We start from the raw sequence: 21,285 nt of genomic DNA, 5'->3' as shown, positions 1-21,285 counted from the left end.
GTGGGATGGGAGCAGAGGAGGTCACCTGCCCTAGGAGTTAGTGGCAGACAGGCATCAGGCTGACCCTAGGACTTGGGGCTGAAAGGCTGAGGGGCTGAAGGGCAGGGGTGAGGGGTGGAAGGAGCCAGGGCCGCTGTTGGCGGGCAAGTGGGTTGGCTGCTTGCTTGCTTTTAGTGTGGAGGCAGGAGCCAGGGCATCTTGGGTAGGAAGCTATCATTTCCTACTGCAGTGTGGCCCCAGCACACAGCCATTTCTGATGTGTTCTGAGTACACCAAGGCAAAGAGCTCAAAGATAATGTTCCCAGGGCTGCTCATAGGTGTGGACTTTGTGGAAACCAGGCTATAATTTGGCAAGCCAGGTCCAGGGCTCTGGAGACAGAGAGCAAGCTGCAGAAACTTGAGTGGGAAGGAGGGTGCACATTACTGACAGAATTACAGAGGAAGCTTCTAAAGCCCTGGCCACACCCCTGGCTAGTCAAAGGAGACCTCTGCCGACTAAAAGCCAGGTAGCACCAGGGGAAGTCCCCAAGGCAGTCAAGATGGGGATGCTCTTTATGGGCTGCTGTGGGCCTCAGGCTTGCAGGCAAGTGGGCTTGCCAATTGGAAGGCCACTGCAGGCTGGTTGCTGGGTTGCCTTTGGGTTTGGATCTGGGGGAACAGAGAGAAGCGAGGAGGGAAATCAGGAAGGGGAAAGGGCAGAGGAGGAATTGGGAACAGTGACCACATCATGACCTGAGCCTCCCCCTCCTGCTGCCAGGACCTCCTGCAGAGCTCCCCCAATTCCATGTCTGGAGTCTCCAGTAACCCCCAGGGGATCGTGGTTCCAGCGTCAGCGCTCCAGCAGGGCAACATCGCCATGACAACTGTCAACTCACAGGTGGTGTCAGGTCGGTGAGGGGACAAGGGCAGCCCTGGGGGAAGGCCTGGAGCCTGTGGAGGTGCAGGACCCTACTCAGGTCCTAGGAGTGTGAGGGCCGCCTCCAACCCAAGACGGGGCTCCCAGCTGAACATAAGTATATAGGTGGTAGGCAACAAATTTGGGTCAAAGTCTCCTGAGCCCTTCAGAGATACAGCCCTAAATGCTTCCACCAGCAGTTCTGCACACACCCCCTGCCCCCACCCCTAGCCCTGTCACAGAGGCTGAATGCCACCAGAGTAAGGACTGGCCAGCGAATGGGGACCCTGCCTGCCCTCACTTCCTTTACCCCCATGGCAGGGGACCCCAAAACTGGTTGTCTCTTCAGGTGGAGCGTTATACCAGCCAGTTACCATGGTAACCTCGCAGGGTCAAGTGGTCACACAGGCAATCCCTCAGGGAACCCTGCAGCTCCAGAACACACAGGTAAGTGCATGAGTGCATGCATCCCGTGTACAGCTGCAAGCTGGGCTAGGGCAGGACAGGGGGCACCTGCCCAAAGCTCCACAGCCCTCCCTCCTCTGAAAGAGTCAGATGAGGGGAGGGGGATGCAAAGGCTTTGAAGGCTCCTGGGCTCCTGCTCTCTGTGAAGCCACAGAACAGCACTTATCTGGGCAGGATGGGAGGTATGAGCCTGGTGCCCAAGAGTCTGCTTGGAGGGCGGGGGAACACACAGTGCACACAGCACACCTACCAGTGGGGTGAGAGCAGGAGTCGTGGTCACAGACAGATAGGGCTCCCCATAATATGAAAGTCTACAAGTGCTAGGAACTACCAGGCCACCCCCACAAAGTTGCCCCCCACACACATAAACACACAGGACCCTTCTCTCCACCCCCACTTCCTCCTTCTCCCCTTATTCCCAGTCTCTAAGGGCATCAGGAAAGGCGGCTTCCTCAGAGCCCTAAGAAGGAGGCTGGCCAAGAGAGCCTGCAGTAACTATGGCAACAGGTCTGGCTGAGGCTGGGCTGCTGATGCTGATTTTCTCTCCACGTGCCCTGAAGGTTAACCTTGACCTCACCTCCCTCCTGGACAATGAGGATAAGAAGTCCAAGAACAAACGCGGAGTCTTGCCCAAGCACGCCACCAATATAATGCGTTCTTGGCTCTTCCAGCATCTCATGGTGAGTGCCATGGGGGGTGTGGAGAGGCAAGCAAGCAGGATCTCTACCTCCACTGGCTGCAGAACCTTGGCTCCCTGGTGGAGCTCCCTGCTGAGCCCCAAGAGGCTGGCTCTCTACTTGCAGAAGGGGCAGGGGCTAGTGTGCAGAACTGATAGGGCAGAAAGGAATTGAGAGGGAAAGAGAGAGACAGAGAGACACTTATAGCACTGCACTGTTTGTGAAGCTTTCTCCTTGCAGGTGGGGACTGGGGTCTTGAGCCCTGGACCTTGTGCATGGTAGCATGCACACTTTCCCAGGTGTACCTCCAGGGTCCAGAGAGGCTGGGAGAGATGCCAGCTCTAGCCCAACACCCTTCACCTTCCCTGAGGGAGAAAGTGTCCATCCTGGGTAGTACTCTGCCCCCTGAGTCCTTGGTGTATGGGGATATTGGGCCCTAGAGGTGCAGCCAGGCTGGGACCTGGACTACATGCCATCCACTGAGTCCATAAAGGAGCAGTGTCTTCCACATGCCTCTGTGGCTGTTTTGATGAAGTGGTATGACAGCATTAGGTTTACATACAGTGTTTGAGTGCTGAGAGATAGCACTGTGGCAGTGCACAGGGCTTGGCATTTGAGAAGCCCCAGGTTCACTCCCCAGTGTCACCAACTGCCAGAGCTCAGCCACACTGTGGCAAAGAAAACTGTAGTTAGATGGAATTAATAAGGTGCCTGCTGGGTGACCCAACACAATGTGTAGGTTGTGTGTATGTGCATGTCTGTGTGCTGTATGTACATATGTGTGTTTCTGTGTGTGATGTGTGCACATGTATCTGTACAGTGTTTGCATATGTATCTGTATGGAGTGTGGTATGTGTGTATAATGTATGTGTGTGTGTGTGTGTGTGTGTGTGTGTGTATGTCATTAGTTGCAACAGGCCTTCAGTTGAATGCTAGAAATCACTTGAAAACTGTAGTCCCCAGGGGTCGGGCAGTAGCGCAGCGGGTTAAGCACACATGGTGCTAAGCGCAAGGACTGGTGTAAGGATCTGGGTTCCTCCCCACCTGCAGGGGAGGCACTTCACAGGCAGTGAAGCAGGTCTGCAGGTGTCTATCTTTCCATTGCCCTCTCTGTCTTCCCCTTCTCTCTCCATTTCTCTATGTCCTATCCAACAACAATGACATCAGTAACAACAAGAATAAAAATAACCACAACAATGATAAAAAAAATAAATAACAAGGGCAACAAAAAAGGGGGGAAAATAGCCTCCAGAAGCAGTGGATTCACGGTGCAGCCACCAAGCCCTAGCAATAACCCTGGTGGCCCAAAAAACAAACAAACAACAACAAAAAAAAAACACAACTGTAGTCCCCTACCTCCATTCAAGAGCTAGAGCAATAAACAAAGGGTACTGTTTCTGTCCAAGCTTAGGGAGTGTGAGTGAGTGGTATGTGGGTGGGTGTATTCAGGCTGGGGCCACAGACCTGGAGCTGGAAAGGCCTCCAGCTGACTCTCAATTTTGTCTTGCAGTGCTCAAATACCAAGTTCTAGGCCAACCTCCAGAGATGAGCTAGCCTGCTAAGTTTCAGGGAAAGAGAGACACTCTCTTCTTCAGAGAAGAGAGAAACCAGAGGCATCACAGGACGGAGTGCTCCCCCAGTCAGCCCACATCCCTTTATTTAAAATGGGAGGCCCTCAGGAAGGCAGAAGGCCTGCACAGTGTTTCTCAGTTCTGGGGAACTCAGACCCTACGTTGGAAGATTTACATGGTGAAGTAAGTTTGAGGAAACTTGGATTATATGAGGCTTAGCCTGTTTCTGAGTTTTGTGGGTTACAAGTAGATGCACTAGAAGACACTGAATTTACAAGGGCATGTGGGGTAAAGCTGTCCCCAAGTTTGTCTGTCATCACTAATCTATTCTTGTTTGCACTGAAATTTTGAAGAGCAACTCTGAGGCTGCAGTATTTGGGAGTACAGGTCTGTAGTAACACTGTGTGGGGCATAGAGCTGTTGGCTTGGGTATAGAGCTGTTCATTTCAGCAGAGAAGGGGAAAGAAGTCTGGGAAATGATAGACCTATAGATGTTCTCATGTCCAGCATGGCAAGGGCAGCTACTGTGTTGATTGGTTAACTGGCTGAAAAAAAAGGAAACACAATCAAATGGATATACTTTATTTTATTTTAAATGTATGTATTTGTAGATCTTTTTATATAGATTCCAGCCCTTTTTATGATTAGAGTTTGTCAGTTTGGGACAGACCTCACTGGCTAGGGAGCCTACATTGCCCAGGTTTAAGTCCCAGTACTTCATGAGAGGTGCTGGCAATGAGAAAACCACAGTGCCATGGTATTTTTCTCTCACTCCCTCCCTCTCTATTTATCTATCTGAATAAATTTTAAAAAGTAGCCCAGAGCAGTGAAATTGCATACATGTGACACTGGTTCTGAGAGAGAGAGAGAGAGAGAGAAATAGAGTCTGTCACTTGGCTTGCCCACACCTCTCTTGTAGTTTAGCTTTAAATTGCATCTTTATTTAAAATGGAGTTAGAACTGTGGCTCAGGAGGTCATCGGGCTGCAGGATTTCTCCAGACTTTCTGATGTGTATTCCAGCCTTACTTTTGTCTCACCTGATCCTAACTAGATGGCATTTCTTTTTTTGCTTTTTTTGTTTATTTGTTCCCTTTTGTGCCCTTGTTTTATTGTTGTAGTTATTGTTGATGTTGTTGGATAGAACAGAGAGAAATGAAGAGAGGTGGGGGAGACACAGAAGGGGAGAGAAAGATAGACACCTGCAGACCTGCTTCACTGATTGTGAAGTGACTCCCCTGCAGGTGGGGAGGCAGGGGCTGGAACCAGGATCCTTACACCGGTCCTTGTGCTTTGCACCACATGCGCTTAACCTGCTGCACTACCACCAGGCTCCCTAGATAGCATTTCTTAAAGCACTTCTGAGTCTTTCCAGAACACTCCACTTAGCTTTCTTAGCAACAGTAACTCTTCTGCACTCACACTGCACTGACTTACAGAATGGCAAATTAAATTACATGGTAGCAGTAACATCCAGCTGGCATAGACCTGCATGGGTCCACACTCTGCTGCTTTTCTGGTAAGCAGACATACTGGCTAATGCTTGCTCTGCAGCTCTATCTCTTCCTCTCCAGCATCTGGGCCAAAGTGGGCAGCTCTCCTGAGGCTCAGGGAAGGACTGCAGAGCTGGGCCAGCAGCGGTCCTTTCCTTCCTTGCTGGAGCTTCCCACAAATCCTGGCTTTTCCCTCCTCTTCTCTTCCTGGGGCAGGAATGTCTATCCTTGATTCCTTTCGTCTTGTGTCTGCAGCATTTTTTGTGTGCACTTTGTAGTGTTTGCAGTGGCAGAGAAGGATTCAGACGATAGAAGGCCCCAGAGGTTGAGTCCCAGAGCCTCTTTGCTGTTAAGCTGCTGGGGTGGTTTCCGCCTTTCACTGCTTACTTTAGAGAATGCAAAGATTTATTGCTATTGCTGTTTGGCTGAAAGGGGCCTTTCTTGGTTAGAAAGGGTGGTTCCATAACAAAGCTTGGTTGGGCAAGAGGCCCTGGCAGAGGGGCCTGTCCACAGAGGTGAAGAGGGAGGAACAACCATTTGCCCCAGCCTTTGCCCGCCACTGGATAGGTTCAGTTCAAGAAATAAATTGGGGGAGGGGTGGGCAGTAGCACAGCGGGATAAGTGCACAAGGCATGGAGCACAGGGACCAGCGTAAGGATCCCAGTCTGAGCCCCCGGCTCCCCACCTGCAGGGGGGTCACTTCGTAAGTGGTGAAGCAGGTCTGCAGGTGTCTATCTTTTTCTCCCCCTTTCTCCCCCTTGTCTTCCCCTCCTCGCTCCATTTCTCTCTGTCCTACCCAACAACAACAACAATGAAACCATAAAAACAAGGGCAATAAAATGGGTAAAAAGGTCATAGTATTAGGATTGTGGGGTGAACAGAAACCTATACGTACAGACGTTTTCAAAAGAACTGGCATAAGACATGGAAAACAAAATAGGCGAGCAGCAATAACCAGTGTGATGCCAAGGGGAACGTTTCTTGCCTCAAAGGGCAAGGCCTAGCAGGCAAAAGGGCATTTCTTGCCTCTGGGAGTGCTTCATGCCTCTGGGGGCATCTCTTGCCTCAAAGGGCGTTTCCTGCCTCTGTGGGCATCTCTTGCCTCTTGGGGCGCTTCATGCCTCTGTGGGCATAACCTAATAAGGAGGGGGGAGTTTTCTGCCTCTGGTGCAGAGCCTGCAGGCGAGGGGACATGGTCTATAAAGTCTCAAGGCAATTGGCTGAAGTTAGTCTTTGAGAAACACAGCAGCGTGTACCAGTAAGTCTGATGGAGGTGTCAGTCCAAAGTAGCTGATCACAGAAGAAAATGCCAGAGGATGAAATGCTGCACGTCTGTCTCGATGGGAATGTTGGCCACCAGAATTCTGATTTTCTGTAGAGAGTGATCTTTGGAGTCTGTGAATCTGTTTCTTCAGGTCGTGCCAGGTCACCTCATTCGTTTCCGGGGGTGTGTTGTAGTCATTCCATCTTGTGGGTGATGTCAGAGAACAGGATCCAAATGGATTTCCAGGAATTCCATTTGAGTAGATGCTTTTTCATGTGAAGACTTTGACAGCTGAAATTCACTTACTTGTCAAACAAAACTTGTAGCAGATTAGAAGTTTACTATAATTGATAACTCCATTATAATTGGAAGTCCTTTCTAGTATGATTTTAAGGTTGTTTAAACAGTTTAAACTCAATAAAATGTGGAAAGGTAAACAGAAGAACCACAGTAGAAGCCTCAGGCATGAGAATAATTAACATAATCATTGCACTATCTGCCCCACCCATAACTCATACCGTTTTCAGGATTAAACGTTTCAGATTTATGCCAAGATGTAAAAAAGAAATCAAAGGAGGAAAAAACAATTTTTTGGATTATTTCTGGATGTCTCTAGAAATCATGGCTGCGTCCAGCATTTTTTTTTAAGTCAATGTCAAACAAAAATTCAGTCATTCAAATCACTCTCTTATGAAACAGATCTCACCATGTAGCATTAAGAGTCCCCGGAGGGCGTCCTAGTCCAAAAAGCTCCTCGAAATTCCATTTAGGCTGCTTCTGACTGTTCCTGCTGGATTGCTTCAGGCATCTACTTTTAAAAGCATCTTCCCATCGAAGAAAGAATCCAATCAGGAGAGTAGAACTAACCACGTGTCTCCATTCTTGGGGACTGCCAGGGTACTGGAGAACACTCCTCAAATTAGAGTAGTCCTTCTTCATGGGAAACATGCGAGAAGAAGTCCAGAAAGTCCCAGTGGAAATCCCCATGCATATCCCAAGGTCTATGATCATGGTCATAAAGAACCAAATTGTGGCCCAGAGCAAAATGCAGTCCTTCTCCTCGGGAAACATGGGCAAGGGAATCGAGAAAGTCCAAGGAGAAATCTCCATGCATCTCCCAAGCTCTATGATTAAAGTCACAAGAAACCAAAGTTCCCGGTCAGGGAAACAAAGTGTGGCCCAAAGCAAAATGTTCCAGAGACAGAGTAACTGTCTCATGATGAAACAGTAGAGGCTTTGGCAAACCTCTTCATAAGTAGAAGAGAAGACCATAGTGCATAGGTAGGCAAAGTCTTCACTTATCTGGGAGTTGTGCAGGTCCAGCCCCACGTTGGGCGACATATGTTGTTTTCGCCGGCTATGTTGTTTTCACCGGGCTGGCTTCACAGGCGGGTAACAGATGACCAGGGACTCATGGTTGAGCTGTAGGCAGTATCTCTTTATTCATGCAGGATGCAGCACAATTTAAGCTGAGCTAAGTAAGCTAAACTAAAGGTACTGTAAAACTCACAATGCTGTCTTTATATATACTTGCCAAGTAGGGTGGAAAGAGGATGTGACATAGAGAGAGTGGAGAGAAAAGTGACTGGTGAAAATCAGAGTAGTGTGACAAGGAGAGGATCAGGGTGTGACAAGGAGAGGGAGTAGAGCAAAAACATATCATGAAACAGTGGGGATTGAACCAATGCCCTGGAGGGAGGGTGGTGCTTGTTAACAGTGGTTATGTAAATAGAATGAAGTGGTTATGTAAATATAATAGTGTTAAGCAGGGGGGATTTAAACCAAATGAAACAGAAGGGGTCTCGTGCATACCAACATATACCCAGCACTGAGTCCCCAGTGTCAAAGACCCTACAGCAAGCTGTGTCCAGAGGTTAGGCAAGATGGGGTAGTGTCTGTCCAAGCAGTTCTAGGCTAGGGAGAAGACACAGCAGAAGCCAACCAGCCCTGCATGCCTGAGAACCCAAAGGCCCCAGGTTTAATCCTCAGCATCACCATATGCCAGGGCTAAACTGTTTCTGGTCTATCTATCTCAACTCTTTTTTAAAAATATTTATTTATTTATTTATTTATGCCCTTTTGTTGCCCTTGTTGTAGTTATTATTGTTGTTGTTATTGATGTAATTATTATTGGATAGTACAGAGAGAAATGGAGAGAGGTGAGGAAAACAGAGGGGGGAGAGAAAGACAGATACCTGCAGACCTGCTTCACTGCCTGTGAAGCGACTCCCCTGCAGGTGGGGAGCTAGGGGCTTGAGCCAGGATCCTTATGCCTGTCTTTGTGCTTTGTACCACGTGCGCTTAAACCGCTGCACTACCGCCCAACCCCCCTCAACTCTTTTTAAAGAATGAAAATAATGATGCTAATAGAAAGCATGACAAAGCAGCCAAGTGATGGCACACCTTGTTGAGTATACACATTGCAATGTGCAAAGACCTGGGTTCAAGCCCCTGGTTCTCACTTGCAGTGGGGAAGCTTCACAAGCAGTGAAGCAGTGACATAGATGTCTTTTTCTCCCTCTCTCTGTCTCTCTCTCTCCCCCTCTTCCTCATCTTCCCTCTTTTCTCTAAAAAAAATAATAAATACATAAGGATCCTGGTTCGTGTCCCCAGCTCCCCACCTGCAGGGGAGTCGCTTCACAAGAAGTGAAGCAGGCCTGCAGATGTCTGTCTTTCTCTCTGCCCTATATAACAACAACAATAGTAACTACAACAATAAAACAAGGGCAACAAAAGGGAATAAATAAATAAATAAATATTTAAAATAAATAAAATTTTAAAAAGAAAGAAGAGAAAAGAAAGCACTGTGTATAATGGCTGGGGGAATGTCCTGTGCCACAGAAAGCTCTTCCCAGGCCAGAAAATTGATCACCCACTGCCTGGTACCTAAAGCCCTGGGTTCAGTGCCTGGCACTGCATGGGGGCACCAGTGAGGAGCTGCAGGGATGCGTGAGGGGAGTGGTGGTGGGCACTCCCTCTCTAAGTCCACTCCTTGGAGCCCATATGAAGTAAAGCCTTCCTGCAACAGTGTAGTGCCCCACCTGACCCAGGCTGGCACCCAGGAAATTACAGCAAAGGGACCAGTGACAATCACTTAGTAGAGTGCATGTCTTACCATGTGTGAGGCCCTGTGTTTGAGCCCTGATATCACATGGCAGAACCCCAGCACTGGGGGAAGCTACACAGAGCATGGAGCATGCAAAAGTGTCTCTCCTTCTCTATGTCTCTCTCTCTCTCTCTCTTTTATCCTTCAGAGTTATTGCTGGACTCAGTGCTGGTGCTATAAATCCACTGCTCTTTTTTTTTTTCATCTTATTGGATAGGACAAAAAGAAAATGAGAGAGGAGGGTAAGATAGAGGGGGAGAGAGAAAGACAGACACCTGCAGACCTGCTTACCACTTGTGAAGCGTCCCCCCTTGCGTGGGTCCTTGTGCTTAGTACTATGTGCACTTAACCGGGCATGCCACTGCCCAGTCCCTGTCTCTCTGTCTCTATCTGAAAGAAGAGGAGTGAAAAGGTGGGCCTGGAGGGGTGGGAAGGCATGTGCATGAGGCCCCGGCACTGCAGAAATGAAAGGAAGGCGTCAGAAAGCACCAGACTGTTTGCAGTGGAGACTGCCAGGGATTCTCTCATCCCAGGGCTGAGGACAGCAAGAACTCTGCACCCCTGCTACTTCCATGGGATATGCTTCAGAAAGTGAAGCATAAAGGACCCTGCCTTCATAGGGACTTGTCTCCCAGACCCAGGCGCTCTGATGTGCTGAGATGAGGGAGCAGGGCCATGCGGTTCTTCAACGCTGAAATGGAGACGGGGGATCTGGTCCTGAAGCTCTGCAGTGCTGAGATGAGAGAGCAGTTTTGTAGAGAACTGGGATTTGGGCCAGGCCTGGAAGGTGGCCAGGACATAGGGCCGGACAGGAAGGGAGATGTGGAGGCTAATGGCACACTGAAGAGCTGTAGAATAACCTCACAACTGTGCCGAGGAATGAAGGACTTCCTGCCCGTGATATCATTTATCTAGGCTTCAGAAATCCAGCAGCACTAACGCATGAAGTCAGAAGATATGGTGCAGGGCTGAGCAGGTAGCTCAATATTAGACCTTGAGACTTACATGCCTGAGGCTCCAGAACCACAGGTTCAGTCCCCAGTCAACCTCATGCCAAGGCTGAGCAGTACCCTGGTGTTATCTCTCTTCCCCTCCCTCCCTCTCTCCTTCTCTCCCTTTTATAATATAATAAATCTTTAGAAACTTTTAAAAATCACACAGATAGTAAGGTTATAAAGGAAGGCCAGTCAGTATCAGGTTCTTTGGGGAGCTATCTTGGAGGGTGGCTGGGAGGGACCCTGGGGTGCCGGGAGATGGTGAATATATGCGCTGCTCTGCACTCGAGTTCTGACCCCTTCCTGCATGTGCACAGCCGGGAAGGAGGGCTGGGACACTGACCATCACTGTACCCACAGGCCTGTGGACCCAAAGCTGCTCTGGAACCGGAACCAGAGCCTGCTGTGGGTGGCGCCTTATATGTGATCTCTAGTTTAACTGGGGCCCTCGCCAAGCAGGCTGCCCACACCCCAAAGCTATGCCAAGCCCGCAGATTTGTGACCTGAGCAGCTCTGTGCCCCAGGGACAGGAATTGAGGAAGGAGGGCACGGTGACCCTGTGTGGTTCTATCGCCCTGGGGGACCTGGCCAGCCCCATAGTTATTCGATGGCTCAGAGTTTGGAAGAGCCACGTAGATGTGAACTGGTGGGTGTGGACAGGCAAGTGAGGCCTGATTCAGCCACTTTCAGATCCAGGCCCCCTCTGGGGCCCAGACTGAGCAGTGCCTCAGCCCCAGGGGTGATTTCAGAGAAATGTTTCTTATGAGGCAGGATCCAGGGAACGAACAAAGGGTCAAGTGATGCCACTGAGTGGTCTCTCCAAGACCAATTTTCTATTTACTTATTTATTATTTTATGAGATGAATGGTTATAATTTAATTATTTATTTATGAGATTAATGGTTTATAGTCAACAGTAAAATACAGTAGTTGGTACTGTGTAACATTTCTCAGTTTTCCACATAACAATTAAATACCCCCCCAGGTCCTCCTCCACCATCATGTTCCAGGACCTAAACACCACCACCACTACCACCCCAGAGTCTTTTACTTTGGTGTAGTACATCAACTCCACTCCAAGTTCTACTTTGTGTTTTCCCTTCTGTTCTTATTTTTCAACTTCTATGAGTGGGATCATCCCATACTCATTCTTTTCTTTATGGCTGATCTCACTTAACATGATTCCTTCAAACTTCATCCAAGAGAAGGTTAAGAAAGTGAAATCAGGAGTCGGGCTAGCGAAGCAGGTTAAGTGCACATGGCACAAAGCCCAAGGACCGGTGTAAGGATCCTGGTTCAAGTCCCCAGCTCCCCACCTGCAGGGAGGCCACTTCCCAAGCAGTGAAGCAGGTCTGCAGATGTCTATCTTTCTCTCCCCCTCTCTGTCTTCCCCATCTCTCTCAATTTTTCTCTGTCCTATCCAACAACAACATCAATGGCGACAAAAATAACAAAAATAACAAGGGCAACAAAATGGGGGAAAAAATAGCCTCCAGGAGCAGTGGATTTATGTGCAGGCACCAAGCCCCAGTGATAACCCTGGAGGCAAAAAAAAAAAAAAAAGAGAGAGAGAAAGAAAAGAAGGAAGGAAGGAAGGAGGGAGGGAGGGAGGGAGAGAGAGAGGGAGGGAGGGGCCGGGTAGTGGCACACCTGGTTGAGTGCACATGTTACAATGCACAAGGACCCAGGTTCAAGCCCCTAGTCCCCACCTGCAGAGAGAATGTTTTGCAAGTGGTGAAGCAGTATTGCAGGTGTCTCCCTCTTTATAACGCCCTTCCCCCTCGATTTCTGGCTGTCTCTAGCCAGTAAATAAAGATAATAAAAAATATTTTAAAAAGAAAGAAAGTGAAATCACCATTTTTAATAGCTGAGTAGTATTCCATTATATATATATAGACCATAACTTTCTCAGCCACTAACACCAGGGTTGCTTCCAGGTTTGGGCTATTACAAATTGTGCTGCTATGAACATAGGTAGGTACACAGATCTTTTTGGATGGATGTGTTTGGTTCATTAGGCTATATCCCCAGGAGAGAAATTGCAGGGACATACAGTAAGTCCATTTCTACCCTTGTGAGAATTCTCCAGACTGCTCTCCACAGGGGTTGGAATAATTAACATTCCCACCAGCAGTGCAGGAAGGCTCCTTTGCTCCCACAACCTGTCCAGCATTTGTTGTTACTATTGTTTCTAATGTGTGACATTCTCACAGGGATGAAGTGGTATCTCATTATTGTTTATTTGCATTTCTCTGACAGTCAATGACTTGGAGCATTTTTTCATATATTTCTTTGCCATTTGGATATTTTCATTGGTGAATATTCTGTTCATATCCACTCTCCATTTTGGATGCGGTCATTTTGTTGTTGTCATTGTTGCTGCTGAGTTTGATGAGCTCTTTATATATTTTGGTCATTAGCCTCTTGTCTGATGTGAAGATCTTCTCCCATTCTGTAAGAGGTCTCTTTGTTTGGGTGGTGGTTTCTTTTGCTGTGCAAAAGCTTTTTAATTTGATGTAATCCCATTGGCTTATTTTTGGTTTAATCTTACTTACAACTGGATTTGTATCACTGAAGTTGCCTATAAAAAAAGAGTTCCCCCAATATTTTCCTCTAAGTATTTTGATAGTTTCTGGTCTAACATCCAAGTCCTTAATCCATTTGGAATTTACTTTTGTGTCTGGTGAAAGGTAGTGGTTCAATTTTATTCTTCTGCATGTTTCAACCCAATTTTTCTAACACCATTTGTTGAGACTCTCCTTTCCCCATTTAATAGTCTGGACACCTTTGTCAAAGATTAGATATCTATAGGTGTGGGGGCTTGTTTCTGGGCACTCAGTTTTATTCCAGTGGTCACTGTGTCAATTTCTGTTCCAGTACCAAGTAGTTTTTATTACAGTGGCCCTATAATACAATTTGAGATCTGGGATTGTGATACCTCTAGTTCTGTTCTTTCTTCTCAAGATTGTTTTGGCAATTCTAGGTATTTTCTGGTTCCAGATAAACATTTGTAGCTTTTGTTCTATTCTCAGAAAAAAAAATTAGTTGGGGAGGCCAGGTGGTGGTACACCTGGTTGAGCACACATGTTACAATGCATAAAGATCCTGGTTCAAGCTCCCAGTCCCCACCTGCTTTGCAAGTGGTGAAGCAGGGCTGCAGGTTTCTCTCTGTCTCTCTCCCTCTCTATCTCCCCCTTCCTTATAAATTTTTGATTGTCTCTATTAAATAGATAAAGATAATAAAATTTTTAATTAAAAAATTGGGTGGGAACTTGATGGGGATTGCATTAAATTTGTATATGGCTCTGGGTAGAATATTCATTTTGATGATGTTAATTCTTCCAATCAATGAACATGGAATATCTTTCTACTTCTTTGTGTCTTTTTTTATTTCCTTGAATAGTGACTCATAATTTTCAGTATATAAGTCTATCACTTATTTTCTTAGGCTTATTCCTAGATATTTTATTGTTTTTCTTGCTACAGTAAAAGGGAGTGATTTCTGGATTTCTTCTTCTTCTGACTTAGTGTTTGCATAAAGAAATGCCACCAACTTTTGCATATTAATTTTGTAGCCCAATACCTTACTATATTGCCTGATAGTTTTCAGGAGCTTCATGCTGGATTCTTTAGGTTTTTCTAAGTATACTATCATATCATCTGCAAATAGTGACAGTTTAACTTCTCTTCCAATCTCTATCCCTTTAATTCCTGTGCCTGCCTGATTGCTGTGGCAAGAACTTCAACACTGTGTTTAATAGGGATGGCAATAGTGAGCAGCTCTGTCTAGTACCTGATCTGAGGAGGAAATCCTTCCAGTTTCTCACCACTGAATATGATGTTGGCTGTAGGTTCGCTGTATATGGAGTCCACTATGTTAGGGAATTTTCCATCTGTTCCCTTTTTTGTAGTGTTTTGATCATGAAAGATGTTGGATTTTGTCAAGGCTTTCTCTGCATCTATTAAGATAATCATGTGATTTTTTTTTTGGTTTTTCTTTTATTGATATGGTGGGTCACATTGATTTACATATATTGAACCAGCCTTGAATCTCTAAGATAAACCCCACTTTGTCATGATGTACAATCTTTTTAATATACTGCTATATCCAGTTGGTTAGAATTTTGTTCAATATTTTAGCATATATGTTCATTAGATATATTGGTCTGTAGAGTGTGTGTGTGTGGTGTGTGTGTGTGTGTGTGTGTGTGTGTGTGTGTGTGTGTGTGTGTGTGCACGTGTGCGTGTCTGCTCTTGGTATCAGGGTAATGGTGGCTCCATAGAAGGTAGAAGGGGGTATTCCTGTGTCTTCAATATTTTGGAAGAGTTTCAAAAGTAGAGGTATTAACTCTTTCTTGAAGGTCTTGTAAAATCATCTGATCTAGGACTTTTATTGTTGAGAAGGTTCTAGATAACTGTTTCAATTTCTTTGGCTGTGATTGGCCTGTTCAAATCTTCTAGTTCCTCTTTGTTTAATTTTTGAAGTTTGTATGTATGTAGGAACTTGTCCTTTTCTTCTAGGTTCTTTAGCTTGGTGGCATATAAGTTGTTCATAGAAGCCTCACATGATACTTTGGATTTTTTTTGGTGTCTTTTGTGATATCTCTTCTTTTATAATCCTATTGATTTGAGTCTTCTCCTTTTTTTTTTTTTTTAATGAGTCTGGCCAATGGTTTGTCAGTTTTGTTTGCCCTTTCAAAGAAACAACATTTAGCTCCATTGATCTTTTGTATGGTTCTCTTATTTTGGATGTTATTTATTTCTGCCCTAATTTTAGTTACTTCAGTCCTTCTGGTTGCTTTAGGGTTCCTTTGTTCTTCTAGGTCTTTAAGGTGTGCAGTCAGGTTGTTTATTTGTGCTTTTTCTTATTTCATAATGTGTACTTGTATGGCTATGCACTTCCCTCTCAGAACTGCCTTAGCTGTGTCCCAAATATTTTGATAGCTTGTGTCTTCATTTTCATTGAATTCTCGAAACATTTTGATTTCTTCCTTTATTTTCTCTTTGATCCAGTAGTTGTGAAGTAGTGTTCTGTTGAGCTTCCACATTTTGGGACTATTACTAATCTTTTGTTTATTGTTAAGTGTTAGTTTAATTCCATTGTGGTCTGAGAAGATACTTGGGATGATTTCAATGCTCTTGAATTTGTTGACACTATCTTTGTGATCTAGCATATGGTCTATCCTTGAGAATGACCCATGTGCACTTGAATAGAATGTGTATTCCAATTTCTTGTCCAATAGTTGTAGTTTATCTCTCAATTTAATCCCCTCATTTATTCATTGATTCTATGTCTAGATGATCTGTCAAGTTGACAGAGTGGGGTGTTAGAGTCTCCTACTATTACTGTGTTGCTGTTGATATGATGCTGTAGCTCTTAGAGAGAAAGGGAGAGAAGGAGAGAGAGAGAATAGAGATATCCATGGGATGCTGGTGCTATCCGTGGTGCCCCCATGTGTGCTGGGGCCTGAACCCAGGACCATGTGCATGGTAAGGCTTATGCTCAGCCATAAAGCAGAGCTACATCCTGGCCCCCACAGAACTTGTGAAGCACTTGTGATATGTGTGAAGGCTGTCTCCATTCTCTGGAGACCCTGGCCCATGTGCTTTAGGTTGGACTTCTGTTCCCCAGCACATGCACTCTCCACCTGGGCTCAGCAGACTCAGAGGCAGGCAAGCCTGGCTTGTGGCTTGCATCTTAAGTCGGCTCAGGGAACCGAGAATGGATGACAGAACACAGGGTGTCCTCTGTGGGGCATAGGACTCAAACTCCCACCATAGCACCACCAGGTCTGTGGCTTTGAGAACAGCCTGTCATTTCTAGTCCTTTTTAAAACACTTTTTATTGGGAATTAATGTTTTAATTCAACAGTAAATATAATAGTTTGTACATGCATAACATTTCCCAGTTTTCCATATAACAATACAACCCCCACTAGGTCCTCTGATTTCTAGTCCCTTCACTTCTTTCTTAAGGAAGAATCATCTCTTCCCAGCCCCCAAGTTCTCAGCCCATCCTGGGCCAGGCCCCTCCATTTGTGCTAAAAGTAGTGCTGAGGGCCGAGGGCTGGGCAGGGGCCAGGGCTATTTTCACTGTGTCCTCAGGAAGCATCTGGCCTGCACTGTGCTCACACTGGGCCACTTCGCATTCAGATGTGCTGCCAGCGATGTTCTCACCCCACACCTGTCCCCAGACACTGCTGTTCCCCCAGTAGCTTCCATATGGAGTGCCAACTCCAGGAAGGGGATGGGATCCATGCTCTTCCTCCAGGAGAATGGCTTCCTGGTGTCCTCCCCTGCAGCAGTTCCTTCTAAGGGGCCCTGGTGGAGAGAGAGCTTGGCATCTGACCACTGGATTCCTGCTGGCCTTGCCCCCTTCCCTCAGCATGAGTAGGAGTCCTGCCAGTGCAATGCAGACTTAGCCTGAGCTCTCCTAGCCATGCCTTCCAGTGGCCCAGAATTGTTAGGGCAGGGGCGGGTGGGGGAGGGGGGGTGGCAGTTGTTCTGTGAGCATCTGTGCTCTTGCGATGAACAGAGTTGCACACGTTTCTGCCCTCGGAGCCTCCTGTGACCTCTCGCAAGATGCTCACTTGCCTGCCGAGAGGGATACTATAGGTCCCAGGGGAGCAAGCTGTGAACACAACTTGGAGCTGGGCTTCTGAACTGTGCTGAGGGGAACAGCCTGGCCCTGGCCAATAGGGGTCCAGCCACCCCCTCACCTCCTCACAGGCCCAGCCTCATCAGCCCTCGGCTTCTCATTCCAGCACCCCTACCCCACGGAGGATGAGAAGAGGCAGATCGCAGCCCAGACAAACCTCACCCTCCTGCAAGTAAATAACTGGTGAGTTCTCCAGCCTGCACCAGGCTCTCCCACCCATGGATCCTCCTGCACCAGTCTCAGCAGCAGCTTCCTGGCGCCCTCTGCTGGGAGCCCACGCAGGAATGCGCTGACACTTCCCCTCCTGCAACCCTGACTCAGGAGCACCTGCACCAGGATGAGGGGAGGGCAGCACCTGACCATGTGATCTCTCCACAATGTGAACCCAGCTCCAAGTCCAGCATTCTACAAAGCCAGGGGTGGGAGGGGTGCAAGCCTCTCAGCAGAGCTCCCCCTCTCTGTATGTCTGCCAGGGAGGCCTAGGACTTCCTGGCCTAGTGGGAGTGGCCCCAAGGGTGGGCCCTGCCCTTGGTCCCAGAGACGGAGGTGGTGGTCACAGCCTTAGGCTGAGGCTCTTCAGTAGCTGTGACCTCTGCCCCCCCATCCCTGTTCACTCAGCTCCTTCTGGCTGGGCCACGCACCTGGTGCAGCAGGTCACCAGGGGGTCCTTCCCCCCCACACACACACACACATGCATACACACAGGCACACGCACACATGTGGCTCAGCTGCTCCCCTGCCCACAGGTTCATCAACGCCCGGAGGCGCATCCTGCAGCCCATGCTGGACGCCAGCAACCCAGACCCTGCCCCCAAAGCCAAGAAGATCAAGTCGCAGCACCGGCCCACCCAGAGATTCTGGCCCAACTCCATTGCCGCAGGAGTGCTGCAGCAGCAGGGGGGCACCCCGGGCACAAACCCTGATGGTAAGAGGGGGGCTGAGGGCCCTCCTCCAAGCAGCTTGGACACAGTCATCTCTCTGACCCCACCAGGGCCTTGTGTGGGACTGAAAGAGGGTGCTTCAGCAGGCACCTGGGGCAAGCCAGAGAAGGGTGGCAGAGACTGGGGAGCAGTGATTGTGCAGTGGGGGGCTGCTCAGCAGAGGCCCCTTAGAGCCGGCAGCCTCCACTCCCCCAGGAGCACCCCAGGCCAGAAAGGTCTGTGTTCTCCCAACAATCCTCTCACATGCCCCATACACGCTCCTCACTGCTGCCTGTCCACATAAACACTCAACAGGCTCTGACAGAGGCGGGCCTCAAGCAGATGTGCCCACCCATGGCAAGGTGGTGGGGGGCTGGAACCAGCTACCTGGGAGACTCACCTGGCTAAGTCACCTGGAGGCAGTGACTTACCTGTGGGGCTCAAACTCCTCTTTAGAATGGGGGAGTCACAGGAGTCAGGTGGTAGCACAGCAGGTTAAGCACAGATGGCGCAAAGCGCAAGGACTGGCGTAAGGATCCCGGTTCAATCTCCCTGGCTCCCCACCTGCAGGGGAGTTGCTTCACAGGCAGTGAAACAGGTCTGCAGGTGTCTATCTTTCTCTCCCCCTCTCTGTCTTCCCCTCCTCTATTTCTCTCTGTCCTATCCAACAATGATGACATCAGTAACAACAATAATAACTACAACAACAAAAAAAAAACCAAGGACAACAAAAGGGGAAATAAATAAATATTAAAAAAAAGAATGGGGGAGCCCCATATACCATGGGGGTGGGGAGCTCACCTGATAGAAGCCATACCTTAGCACATGCTAGACCCTGGGTCCAAGCCCAGGTACCACCTGGGAGCACCATGGAGGGTATAGTGCATCTATGGGTGGAGTGGTGCCAGGATGTCTCTACCCCTCAAAGAATGAAAAAATGGGCCAGGGCCCACATTAAAAGAAACGATGGTGATACTAACATGTACTATACAGAATAGAGAAGAGGGAGGTGCTCCATATCTGAGGGACAGGCAGGTGGAGCGGGGCAGAGATCGGTATCTGGGAGCATGGTTCAGCCCAGGAACCTGGCCCCTCCACTCTACCCCTCTGCTGTACAGGTTCTATCAACTTGGACAACCTGCAGTCCCTGTCCTCAGACAACGCCACAATGGCCATGCAGCAGGCCATGATGGCCGCCCATGATGATTCCCTGGATGGGACGGAGGAGGAAGATGAAGACGAAATGGAGGAGGAAGAAGAGGAGGAAGAAGAGGAGCTGGAGGAGGAGGCAGATGAGCTGCAGACTACAGATGTTGGTGACCTAAGCTTGGAACATAGTGACTCCCTGGAGTAGGGGCCGCCCCGCCACTGGTGCCGGGGGTGGGTGGGGAGCATGACCCCAGCTACAGCTGGGGCAGGAGCATGGGTGGCTGCACCCAGGAAGTCAGGCCCTGGCTCCCCCATTAGTAGCTTGAAGAGACGCCGTGAGAGGGAACACCTGTCCCTCCTCACCCACTGAGCTTCCACCAGCTCCTCTCCCCAGAACTGTGGGGGACTCCATGTGGGGAAGGGCAGGTGAGATGGACTCACCAGCACCTGAGGACAGAGGGCCCATGCCCCACCCCACCTACCCCAGGGACATGTGTGGTTAAGCCCACACTGCAGGGGACAGTGCTGTGGCAGCCAGGCCCAGGATAGGAGACACCCACCCGCATCCCACCCCAGGAGCCTCCAGCAGGAGGGAGCCCCAAACTCCAGCTGTTCAGCCCGCAGCTCAGGGTGGCTTGGAGACACAGTGAACTTGGAGATGGGTGGGGCCACCTGGGTGCCTCATTCTCTCTTCTTCTCTCCCCCCCCCCAACTCTTTCTTCTTTCTTCTCTTTCTCCCCACTCCCCTATTCTGGAAATACATCGAGAGCCCTGGGCCTATGTTGCCAGAGTTGAAAGTCTGTCCACCTGGCTGGCTTCAACACCCAGCAGATGGCAGGACCTGGGCCAGGGGCCTTGTGAAGGTGACTTTGGGAGCCACACTGTCCCCAGATGGTCACAAGACTCAGCTCCTGTCACCACAGGACAGTGGTGTCTTATCTCAGTTATTCCTCATATGTGTTCCAACCCTCCATAAAGCAGCAGAGAGGGTGGGGCCAGAAGAGCTGGGAATCTCTCTGCTGTGGGGGTCTCCCCACCCCCGTTCCTCTCCAGGTTGATTCCACCAGCCTCCATCCTCTCTTCTTCATTCTATCCTTGAGAGAAGGTAGGGAAACCTTGGCAAGGAGTATCCAGCCCGCAGGAAGCCAGGGGCTGGAGAAGGTGCTACGTCCCCCTCCCCATCAGTCCACAGCGTGGAGCTGCCCGTGGTGCCATGCACCACCTGGGCCCAGGCTCCTGCCAGGAGGAGGCTTTCCATACTCCCTGCCCACCAGCCCCCAGGTCTGCCACCCCCTCCCAGACCCTCACATGTGCCTCCCCCTGGATGTACGTTCAATGACTGGCGGTTGTGTCAGTTGTGTGTTGCCATCTCCTCTGGGGACAGGTGGTGAGAGGATCACCTGGCTCCCCCTGGGACCCCTCAGAGCCCTCTGGGGCTCCACTTCCCAGGGGCTGGGGGTAGAACCAAGGTTGGCCACTTTCTGAGGTCTCCCAAAAATGAATGTATTTCTCCCCCCTACACACACATTCTTCGCCCCCACCCCAACCCCCCAGAAAAGCGCTGGTATTTAATGTTTTACTAGGGGTTTTTGAAAAACAACCTTATTTATAATCTGGGTGATCCAGTCATTTTTTACTCCCTCATGACGCCGCAGGTCAAGGAATTCAAGTTTTTGTGAGACTTTTGCAACGTGCAGTGGGTAAAAGACATTTCTTTCTTGCGGTGTTTTTTTCTGCTCAAACCCCTGCCCCCAGCACCCTGTCGTCCAGACCCTCCTCCTGCCTCCTGTGACAGCCTCCTCCTAATGCAGCCACCAGCCAGCACTGGATGTGGAGGGACGTTTTCAGTAAATCTTACCACCTTCTGAGCCTGCGTGCCCTGCTCTTTGGGGGGGGGGGGGTTTGCGGGGGGTGCGGGGGGGGGAGACACAGCACATCTTGGGACCAACAGCTCCCATGGAAAGGGGCATTGGCTGGGTGGCTGCTGGCGGAACCTGAGGAGGTTCTGTACTGCCTGTCCCTGTTCCCTAGCAGGGGTCCAGGCCAGACCTTCCTCCCCACCCTCACTGAATGTCTTTGTGTCCCTCTCCATCCT

General features: G+C 48.9%; 1 protein-coding gene across 1 annotated transcript in view; it reads left to right on the top strand.

Moving 5' to 3' along the window:
* Positions 1-21,058, top strand: part of PKNOX2 (PBX/knotted 1 homeobox 2) — a 53,816-nt gene extending 32,758 nt beyond the window's left edge. Inside the window, exons 4-9 of the mRNA XM_060179791.1 lie at positions 758-887; positions 1,245-1,342; positions 1,921-2,040; positions 17,228-17,304; positions 17,868-18,046; positions 19,160-21,058. Coding sequence (XP_060035774.1) covers positions 758-887; positions 1,245-1,342; positions 1,921-2,040; positions 17,228-17,304; positions 17,868-18,046; positions 19,160-19,395 — 840 coding nt within the window. The 3' untranslated portion in view covers positions 19,396-21,058. The remainder of the gene's footprint in view (positions 1-757; positions 888-1,244; positions 1,343-1,920; positions 2,041-17,227; positions 17,305-17,867; positions 18,047-19,159) is intronic.
* Positions 21,059-21,285: the final 227 nt, after the last annotated feature.

This window comes from Erinaceus europaeus, chromosome 20, assembly GCF_950295315.1.
Source record: "Erinaceus europaeus chromosome 20, mEriEur2.1, whole genome shotgun sequence".
Lineage (NCBI taxonomy): Eukaryota > Metazoa > Chordata > Mammalia > Eulipotyphla > Erinaceidae > Erinaceus > Erinaceus europaeus.
The sequence above is the reverse complement of the archived record's forward strand: the minus strand, read 5'-3'. Positions and strand labels throughout refer to the sequence as shown.